We start from the raw sequence: 11,495 nt of genomic DNA, 5'->3' as shown, positions 1-11,495 counted from the left end.
ATGTGTACACTTACAGAAAAAAGTCTGTTGCTTATGTCTTGATATTCTAATGGACTCAATTCTTTATTTGTTAGGCCTGGGTATCATCTAGAATGTAAAACTGTGAAATTTTGACTTAAGTGAGGAATTTTGTGTCTCATCTCATCTCACAGGCAATATCATTAAAAGTCATCTCACTGTGTTGCACTATATATGTTGCATGCTATCTGCACCACTAGAGGGCGAGCTGGTGTTTCATGCTTGTCATAACAACATCCTGGATCTTTCTTACAGTCCTGGGGGGGGGGGGGGAACAGCAACACAAGACCGTTTACTTTGTAATGTTTTGTATATCAGGACAGAGACTGAAAAAGTCATATAGAAAACGATTCCTTTATATTACTGCTAAAGATGGATTTTCAAGCTATTGAATCATGAGGTGTGCTCACCTTTTCACACACAGCTTTGGTTAAATAAATAATGGAATAGCATGTCATGCACTGTTGTTTATTAGAGGTTGAATCTACCCAACTAAGACCTACTGAGGACCATTCAAGGGAGGGACAACTTTGCATTTGGTGTGATAAGAGCCTGATGATCATGTCCGGTAAAATGGATGGCACATTATTTATTTCTTAGCCATTAGAGACTGAGAAACAGGAAGAGGAGCCCCAAAACTAGACCAACATTGCCCCAAACACACCAAGAGACTTCACTCTCTTGTATCCACAGTGACTCTCCTGCCGGCCAGGTGTAATGGTTGTAAAGACAAATGAAGAATGCATGGTCTGACATACAGAGATTCCTTCATTTGTAAGAGAGACCTATATGGACTCCTCTGCACCTTTGAGCTTGTCCATTTTCACTGATTAAAGCTGTAACACTAATGAAACAGGATTGGGATTTACATGTTGGTCATTTTTAATGATGATATGTCAAATGTATAGCATGCGCTTTCATTGACGTCAATTCACTCAAGCGCTTCAAATCCACTGACATAACTCACCCACGTGTGTATTTGTATAACAGTGACATCTACAGCCCTGACGTGACACTGGAGCTACAGATGGACGCCAGACTGGGTCTGGTCTCCCAGTCAGAGGAGCCATTTTCACGCTTTCTGACACTGTGACAGCCTGCTGTGAGCTGGAGGGTCCTCTGAGGAATGTGACTAAGTAACTCAGCTGGGCAAGCAGTTCTCATGCATACACGAATACTTGGGCTATCTATACGAGCTGTTGTTGAGGTGACTAAAATGGGACATTTTCTGGGTACACGAGGGTTAGATTTGACCTCTAGCCCCTTTGGTGACTGTTGCACTATGACAATGTGTAACATAAGGCTTCACAGAGGAGTCATCATCCTCCACAGTTGAATCTCTTTATTGCACACATTTATGAAGAGCTGCCAAACTCTGGCTACACACAACAGTTTTGATTTAAAACAGACCTCTGCTCTGAATTCTGAGCAGCTTTGTGTTGGATGAAAACAGAGGGAAAATAACCAGTTTTGCAATTCAAATAGATGTTTTGTGTGCTGAAAGCAGTGTGTTATTTACCCCCATACATACATATGTATTATCAGCCCGACTATGGAGTTAATGGACAAGCTTTTTGAGCAGTTGGTGAACAACAAAAAAAGGCATCATGGCCGGTTTTGCATGATTTATAAAGTGATTAAGACTATCACAACTCTGCTGCTCACACCAAATGATTTATTTTTCCATTCAGTCGCACAACATTTTCACATGTTCACTCATCTCACACTTCTTCTCACCCACAAGCCTTCTCTTCCTTTACCAGACATGCACAAAAATCTATTGTGTGGCACAAAACCACACAACTAAAAACTGCAGCACAGCCCTATTGTGCCTTCTACACGAGTCTCTTTAAAAAATGTTTAGTGTGTTATGATCGATCGACTAACACACACTGCAAAAAAACTTTAGGCAAGTCATAACAAAAGTTTGAGCAGAAAAAGGGGAAGGAGTTGGAGTTAATGCAATCCAAGAGATAAAAAAAAATAAAAAAAACAGAAACTATTAAACTGAAAAAGCTGGTTTTAGACTAAAACTGACAACATACACATGCATACCTTGGTTCCACAATACTAGATCAGTCAGAATTAACTGAATGAATTTGAAATAGAAGTGGCTTCAAAGCTTTTTACCAATTGGTTTCCTATTTTTGTCCCCAAGTAGCTGCATTGCATTAATCTCTGAAGCACTACTGATGACTGGTGTGGTCTTATGCATGCTAAAAACTAATACAAGTAGTTATATACTAAAAAACCCAGACTAAACAAAGCTGAGGAAATATGCAGTAGTACAGGGAAGTTTTTAGTTTGCCTTTCTTTTGAAACATTCAATACATGCTGTTCCTGATGTCACAGCCCAACTAGAAGGCGAAGACAAGACGAGGTGGTAATTTAGAAAAAGACCATTTATTTACACGAAACATAAACTAAAGGAATATGTGTGTATCAGTCAGCAGTGTAAAGCATGCACTGAGGAGTGGCAGAGTATGAGGAATGCAGGATAAAACCAAAAACACATGCTGTTGTTGAGCTAGTCTGAGTCTGGGAGACACGGAGCGAGAAGAGGAAGAGAGCTTTAATGAGCCCAGGTAGCACGTTCAGCTAATTACACTCCAATTATCTCCTGCAGAACAAAGCACAGCACAAAAAAAGAGAAACACCTAGTGCCTAATCATTACCAAATGTAGGTTTAATAACTGCAGCAAACAAAAAACAAGATGACCAAAGATAGTTTTATATTCGAACAGTGAATTGTTGGAAATTGAGGACAAGTTTGAGGTTTTATGTGCTTCTTAACATCGCCCTGCAGTTCTCTGAATTAGACTGGCAAGAGTGATGTTCGTATAAATAAATCTGTGCATGAATGCATTTTTCCATGCGTGCTTTAAATTGTTATTCTAAAAAAGTATGACCACAGTCGGTGATTTTTACCAGCCTTCCTCACCTGTACGGTCCAATCCATGCGTTTCCTTTCACCGCATGACGTTCAGTACTGACAGTGATGTCCAGTTTTGAACTAATAAACCCAAAGATTCCAGGAACAGGATAACAAGCTACCTTGTGTCAGTGAATGTTTGATTTAATGGAAACAAGAGCGAATCCCTGGTGTACTAAACATATGATGTCAGCACAATGTTTAGGAGTGATGCAGAAAAGGCTCGGTTTAAATGACACAAACGCTGAGCCAGCCAGGTCTCAGAACCACTCAAGCCTAAAAACTAAATGCAAATGTTAATGTTTAGCCTTTAATCACTGATTACATTAAGACAGGCTGTTCCAACACTGTTTAGTGTGAAGTGGTGCAGAAATCCAGAATTAATTCTTAATCCATTCATTCTCTTCTGCTTATCTTTATCAAGGTAGCAGGAATTTAGAGGGTGGGGGGTGAGACCAAAGGGTGAGAGGCAGGATGCACCCTGGACAGGTTGCTAGCCTGTGGCAAGGCACTCACGTTCACAACTATTAATCCTTCATCAATTAACTAATCTTATAATCCAATCAAAAGAATTTGAGCTGCTATTCTTTCCTTATACAGGACACCAAAGTTCATGAAGCAAGAGTGTTGAGTACACTATGAGTCTGACAGCGTCGGGGTCACAAGGTTAAAATACGATCACATTACTTGCTGTAACGGGTTGGCTTGACCAAAACAAAGCCTGAAAGGAGACTGATTCAGCCAGAGGCCTTTATTCACAAACCTCCCCACATCCTACACAGGGGTCAATGAAAATCACCCTATTGTTACACACTGAGCTATCTGACCCGAAGCCACTAACCTTTTAAATCAGTATTAATGACATCCCCACAATCAATCTTCCACAGTATCTGTAAAGGAGATGATTATATTAAAGAGTCCTTTAACTGAATGAGTTACTCACAGCCAGGAGGGAGATACTGAATAAAAAAATAAAAAAATAAATATTTAGATGTGTCACATTTATCATACAGCATTTAAAGCTGTTGTAACTTATTTACAGTAACAGTGAAAGAGATAAACAAACAGTTGGAATTTAAGCATTTCAGCATGCAAAGTTAGCAGCTTCAGAGCATAGTGGAATGTGTAGCTGACCCCTTACCAAAAGACAGCTGAAAGGCAACATTAGTCTCCTGTTCCAAAGGAAAAACCAGAAACACAGCTTCACCTGTGCTTGATGCGAAAATCACATCAAGCCGATTTTTAAGTAATTTAAACTCCAGTGCTGTAGGTCCAATTCCAGCTGCAGATACAAATCTCCTTTGGGGTTGCATCAAGAAGCTTATCCGGTGTAAAACTCCAAATGAAACATGTGGCACCCTCATGGCAAGGGAGGAATTAAAATGGTATCAATACTGCGTATACTTCAAAAAGTACCTCAAATATGAAGTCAAAATTGTTCCTTAAAGTACTTTACAATGATGAACTCGAGGCATTCAAACAAAAATGATCATTAAAAAATATCAAATAAACCAGGTAATTTAAGTATTTTAATGGATATAGTTGATGTCCTAAGAGAAATCTTCAATCACACTATTCCTAAAGACCACAACAATAATCCTTCTAATTGCACTGCCATAAGACTTTGATGGAAAGGCTTTAATCTGCAACAAATCCTATTAGCAAATGCCCCAAGGCCGACTTTAACTAAGTGTAAGTTCTATGAAAAATACAAAACGCATTAGATCTGTGGTTCATGCACTGTTTTTCATATGCAGTATATCCCTCTGTGCTTTGTGAAACAAAAGCAGCGATCTGATCAAGATGCATTATCTGAGGCTTGACGTTCGAGGCAAATTAACAGTCTTCAGTTTCAGGAACTCTGCGCTGCGTTCTGGTAAACTTTTAGGAAATGACTAACGGTCATTTATGGATGAATAAGCGTAACTTGGAATGTCCACATATCCTCTAATGCAATTCCCTGTAACGACATTCACCAAAGCTCCACAACCAGTTTGTTTCTCTAAACAAACTAGAGAACACATCCTAGCCAGGCGGACTGGTCAGAAAATAAACAGAAAAACAGAAGAAATGGCCTGATTGTTCCTTCTTTCAGAGAGACCTTCCAGTGAAGAACACCCCACCTCTGATCCGGGAGAAACTCCCAGGGCGGATATCAGCCGCACCTCAAGTCATGAGTTTTCTCTTTTTTTCACTTAAGTGAATCAACAGCAAACGCAAAACAAAAAACAAAGAAAAACACGCTGGTAATAGCTAAGATGGCAGGACACAAGAAGGATGGACACACACACCACACACACAAACACACACACCACCCCCTGCTTCTTTTAGAAGCAGCCTCGTCTCCAGGGTGACTGAAGACAAAAAAGAGGCCTTGGCACAGCTGGTCTGTAGCGACAGAGAGACAGAGAGGGAGGAGGAGGAGGAGGAGGAGGAGGAGGAGGAGGAAAAAACAGTGAATGAGTGTTCAGATGTACAGACAGGATAGAGGGTGAGGGGGAGAGAGACACAGCGAAAGCAGGGAAAGAGTTGATTTGGAAACTAGTTGGAGGAGGGAGAAGGGAGGGGAAAGAGTGAGGAGGTACGCAAACTCTCTGAGAAAAGCAGGAGAAAGTGAACACTCTCACAGGAGGAACAGTTGTGGTCATAAAAAAGAAACGGCTGCTGATCTGCTCAAAGAGTCATATTACGTCCAAACATCCAGTGCTGCTCTCTCGCTCTCTCAGTCTGAACTGAAGCAGGCTAATTAGATGAAGAGCAGAAGACCTGCAGGCACCACAAACTAACTTATGAGAAGAGAGAAAGAAGAGGGGGAGGGAGAAAACAAGCAGGAGTAAAAGTCAGTGAAACGTTCTGGGGACTGTTTACTTCTGCCTTTGGCTCTGCTGTCAGAGAAGAGTTACCAAGTGGAAGTAGTGGCACACATTTGCTAAAGAGGTAAGAGCTTTTTCTTGTCTTTGCACATGTCAGCTTTTACTGTGCTTTATGCCAAGTTTATACAGACTAACATTTGAAGGCCACACTTACTGTACTTGTCATTCTCAAATGGAAATGCTTAAGTGCAGTAAAGTAAAGAAAACAGGTACTAAATAAGCAAACTTGTCTACATGAAGCCCAAAGAAGGTGATTTCTTTGATTTCTGTTACATGTTTTACTCTCGTTTGCGCCTTGCCAAACATAATGTGAGCGCAGCGGAAGGACAAAGACAAGAGGTTGCAGTGTGAAGAGGGTCAGCAGCAGAGGCCTCACATTCTTCAGCCTCACTCCAGCAGGTGCTTGGAATCAGCTGGAGGAGCTGCTATAAACAAAAAGAATATACACATATATTCGCCCAGGGTAAAAGTATCTGTATTTAGGCACTTATGATGAAATAATGCAGTGTTTAGGGGTTTTAAGTGTTAAAAGCACACTCTGTCATGTGGAACTGACTGTCAAAAACAAATATAACAGGAAATCCGTTATGAACTGCAGACTGATGTTTCATGACTAAAGCAACAGAACGTGTCAAGTATGACAACCACAAAAAAAAAAGAAGAAGAAAAAACTATAGTACTTCCTGATCTGATAAAGAATAAGAGTCGGTAGAAATTCTGAATAATCACATAGTTTTACTTAGAGTTACGCACACATTAAACTAAACAGATTTAATAGATTAGTACAGTACAGCATATGTGTGTATGCATCACTAATAAACAACAAGTAAGGCTTTAATATGCTTTAAGCTTTAATATGTACAGTTTGCAGATCACCGTCATCAGTTTTGACGGTAGATGTGGTGTTCCACAGGGTTCTGCATTGGATCAAAAATTCATTATTTAGTATATTAATGATATAAGTGCAGTGTCTAATATATGAAATGGTTGAAAATGACATGTTAAATCTGCATAGGTACTGAATTTGTTTATGCCAATGAAAAAAGGGGATATTAGTATATTAAATATATCTAAAATCACTGTGTACACCACTATGTGGTTGTACAGTTACTGAAAGACCATTCTAAATCAGTAGTTAATTAGTCATCCTTGGAAATGAACATACACCAAGATATATGGTGTAATACACAACACAAAGACAGAAAAGCATCAGAGCAAACAGTTGAAACTAAAAGAAACAACACGGATATACAAAACATTGCATCCATACATAAAATAGTCAAATGGTAAAATAGATAAATTGATAAATCCAGTAATCCATGACAAACTTTTTTTAAAACATTTTTGTGACTATGTTGCCTAGCAACAAACAGCAGGGCGTCTTGGGTATCGTACTTTTAATGTTATATTTAATAGCTGGATATTAACTGTTCAACTAAATCAAAAACAGTGTTTTAAATGTTTTTACTTGGAGAGTGTCCCAGTGTAACCAGTGTCAGTTTTATACACCAGTCCTGCTGCGCTTCAGCAAGATCAGTTAACTGCTAGTTAGCATTATATATATATAGCATTACATTAGCTTGGTAGGCGAAAAAACTAGCATTAGCTAAACTTACCTATACTCAATGCAAGTCTCTTAAATATGGGTGAGGGTTAAGACAAAGACAAAAAAAAAAGTAAAAAATAATTTCGTAAACTTAATCAAAACAACTAAATTAGAGAGTTTGGCCAATCAAAAAGTAAATGTAAATCTTTTTTTTTTTAACTGTTTTGCTTTTTTACATTAAAAAATGCTAGCTTTACAACAAAAATGGATAAAGCCGGAAGAACGCCTTTTGTTTCTAGATTTATCACAATTTATTTATTTAACAACTATTTTAACATTATATGAAAATCCAGGGCTTTGAAATTACTATGTGACGTGTTTTGGCACTGTGTTAAAGAGACTGGACTCAATCAGTACAGACTTGGTTCCACACAGGTTAGTCGGCAGGTTTTTTTAGTCCATTCAGAATTTGTCTTCAGTGTCCTGTCGTGTTCCTGTGCCCTTATCGCCTCTGCAGCTTCTCCCACACACAGCTGCTCCAGTGCTGATGACAGGCCTCAGTTTTGAAATGCCAGGCCTGAAATAGTTAGCCTTGTTTATAATTAAACTGCACACGCAGGAAGGTTTCTCCTGTCTGTGGATACAAACGCACCAGGCCTGACACAAGCCTCGCACACAGTCTGTTCACAAACACGTATAGCCTTGACATGTGGTCTGCCAAATCTCACTACACATACAGTAGACTAATTAGTGGTGCTGATATATAATGAGTGAGTACTTGGAAAGCATAGAGGATTTAGAGATTGAAAGAATTAAAAAAAAAAAATCAGGCTTGAGGTGTAATTGCAGGGTGGAAGAGTAAAATCGGAGCAGTCCAGGGTGGAGCTGAACTTCTTTTTTTTTTTTTTCATTTCTACATTTAGAGCTCTACTGAGGCCTTTTTCTTTTGGAAAATCATTCATATCATTTTTTCAACTCCTGCACCCAGAAGTCAGCATGGACCAGCAGCTGCAAGATATTTTTCGCAGGGTGTGGACCAAACTACAGGCTCTCCCAGAAGCAACTCCAGTGGAAGTGGGAGCCTTTGCCGTCCTCCTCCTCTTTATTGGTGAGTTTTAAGCACTGATCCATCATTCAAAATATGCCACACAAGGCGAAATTAGTGGGACAATAAAGTATTGAATTGAATTGAATATGTAAGTGGAATTACAAAAAATCATTTATTTATTCATTATGTAAATCCTCTGGTTTGAACTTCACCCGTGTATGATAAATGCTGAGTAGTTATTTCATTTCCACCTCCCTCTTGATATTGGAGTGTGGAGTGGATATAAAGTAAAGAAGTGAAGTCAGTGGCCGGTGTAATGCAAGACAAGTCGATCCAATCATAGGGGTCCATGGCTGAAAGCTCATTGTTGCTAACATGGATGACATCAGGAGCATTTCAGCAGTGGGTTGGCAGCGATGTAGCTATGCTTAGACATTTCGCCATTACTAGTAAAAGTAAACCAAAGCAGTCTAGCTGCAGGCCTCACAAATAAGCCAGTAAAATAAAAGGTACTTACATGCTCTATGTGGCAGGTGGGGAGTTTACATGTAACTTTATCATACACGGCCATCTAAACCAGAGGCCTGTTGTCACAGTTTGGCACTGTTGAAGTCGACCTCAATGCAGGACTCAGGAGACGAGACTTGAACTCAGAAACAGCTTTTAATGCTGAACCGTGTCCATACAGGGAAAAAAACAACACGTAAGGTGAACAGGGAATTGACTTGGAGGAAACACACACGCAGGGAACACACTGCCACAAGGGGAGAACGCAACAAATAACAGAAGGAGACGATAAAAACACACCTCGTGATTATGGAGATTACCAATTTGACACAGAGACAGATGATAAACACATGGACAAGATAGAAGGAACAAAATGGGATTACAGAAGGGGATTAACAAACCTATCATCAACTAAAGCAGACAGGGGACTAATGGCAAAGAAGAACAGGAAACTTGTAAGCACACGGAGAGTAAAGATAACACCATAAGCAGAGGGCTATGGAGCTCACACACAGTTCCATCACAAAAGCACAAACACAGAATGAACCTTCAGAGCAGGAGCACTGAACTAAAGGCACTCAGGAATCAAAGGAACGAATAATAGGAAGCTAAATGTCAACACTAAAGAATACAGAGTCATAAAGATAAATAAGAGTACAAAGCTAGAGAAAACTCAAAACGACCCTGACATCTATATCACTAGGTTTTGGATTTATCCAGATAATTTTAGGGTTAATCGTGGGTTATTCAGTAATATGAAGGCAGTTTACATAAAAGGTGGGCCATATGCACGGTTGGAGATAAGAAACCATTAGGTGTAAAATCAGCAGTCAGTTATTCCATACAGTAGGTCTTTTCAAGTCTTACTGACCACTTAAAGCACACAACAGTGCTTTTTTAATAACACACACATCCACGCTGGTTTGCCTGCAGCAGCTGTGTTTTGTGCTTGCATTTAATAATATAGTTTTATGTTCTTCTGTAAAAATCAGTCACTCTGCTGCCAGTAGACTTATCCACTTTAAAAGAACATGCTTGTAGCTAGATTGATAAACTGTGGGTTGACTTGTGGAGTTGATAACCTCCTTCATGTGCCCAGGTACACTGAGCTTGCCTGAGTATGCTGTTCTTGCTTCACAGTATAGGACCCAGTAATTGTGTAGAAAATTTCTAGACTCAAAATTGTCTCCCAGCTTGTGCTGACCCCACCCCGTGACTCTGTTTTGTTTTGTTTTTCTCCCTCCTGTCTTGTTTTTCTCCTCACAGCCACGGTTCTCTTCATGATATTACTCTCGTGCATCCACTGCTGTTGTTTTACGAAGCCAAAGCACCAGCCCTCAAGAGTTCAACCCTTGCACAACATCTGAGGAAGAGACAGGACAGAACACACCTAGAAACATCATCTCCATCCTTCTTCGCGCTTCTCTGGAAGAATTAAGTGGGTATCAAAAACAGGCAAGGATGGGAAGTTGGTGCCATGATATTTCCAGTACTCGATTATCATCCAGAGAGCCACACCACTGCAATGCAGCTGAAAGGCACAACTCATCAAGATTCATTATAAACCAGAACAATGTAACACTGTGTGGCAGAGTTTCATTGGCAAAGAGACACAACAACAAAGCTGATATGTCCTGAAATGTCACAGTGACTCAGTTATTACAAATGTGGTTTGCGATGATGTTCACATTCAGGAGGAATGTGGGAAACAACACGGACAGTGTACATTCCAACATGTATGTGTGCTCTGGGCACGAAGTTCAGCAGAAACATAGCTTTGTTCAAAAACAAAGCGCCCCCTGCTGGCTCAGTGAAGCAAATCGTGCCAATGGAAAATGTGAACTATTCATTGTTTGATGCCACAGTTTTAAATGTATTCCCGTTATATTGTAAAATAGTAGTGTGACATACAGGAAAGTGTTTCTGAGACGCCACTTTTATGTGTTTTTGCTTCTTCTTGCTTTTGTAAATGTATCAGATGTTAAATACTTTAATTAAATAAACATTTCTTTGTTCTTATACCTAATGTAGTCACCACAGTCTATAAGAGCGAGGATCAAAATGTCATCAGTGACTCGTTGCTCCATCGTGCACATTCCTTATCAGCAGAATTCCTCTTTGCCATTGTGAGTTTAAACATTAACCATGAGCTGTTGCTTTTACTTTGAAATGGCAGTCACCTGGAAATGCAAACAGGAACTGTGCTATGTTTGCATATTCAGAACAACACTCCTGCGCTCGAAGTGAAAGTAAACTGTTATTTTGGACTATTTAAAAAATCCTTTCTAGTTCGGCTTGTGGATCAGAAAAGCAGCTAAAGAGTCGAAGTTTTCTGTTGTCATACTCTGCTGTGTTTTCACGTTCTGTTAAGACTCAGTGAGCCGTTCACTTGGCAGGACATGGCGGTGGAGAGGTGAGTTTCTGAAAATGAATATGCTCGGTGACGAAAGGCCTTAACACCTGCAGATTAATGGGCCGTGCCAATAAAAATATAACATATCTGTTGCTTAGATATTTGGAGTGTGAAATAGCTTTTTTAGTTGGCAGATAATGTGCTTCTTTCAGCTCTTA

The 11,495-nt window shown here is 39.7% G+C and overlaps 1 protein-coding gene across 1 annotated transcript; it reads left to right on the top strand.

Annotated features, from left to right (window-relative positions):
• Window positions 1-4,753: 4,753 nt before the first annotated feature.
• On the top strand, window positions 4,754-10,945 carry smim5 (small integral membrane protein 5). Its single transcript, XM_026178657.1, has 5 exons — window positions 4,754-4,826; window positions 5,701-5,887; window positions 6,143-6,222; window positions 8,358-8,477; window positions 10,191-10,945. The coding sequence occupies exons 1-5, from the start codon at window positions 4,754-4,756 to the stop codon at window positions 10,289-10,291; spliced, it is 561 nt and encodes a 186-aa protein (XP_026034442.1). The 3' UTR covers window positions 10,292-10,945.
• The last annotated feature ends 550 nt before the right edge of the window (window positions 10,946-11,495 follow it).

Source organism: Astatotilapia calliptera, chromosome 8 (assembly GCF_900246225.1).
Source record: "Astatotilapia calliptera chromosome 8, fAstCal1.2, whole genome shotgun sequence".
Lineage (NCBI taxonomy): Eukaryota > Metazoa > Chordata > Actinopteri > Cichliformes > Cichlidae > Astatotilapia > Astatotilapia calliptera.
The sequence above is the reverse complement of the archived record's forward strand: the minus strand, read 5'-3'. Positions and strand labels throughout refer to the sequence as shown.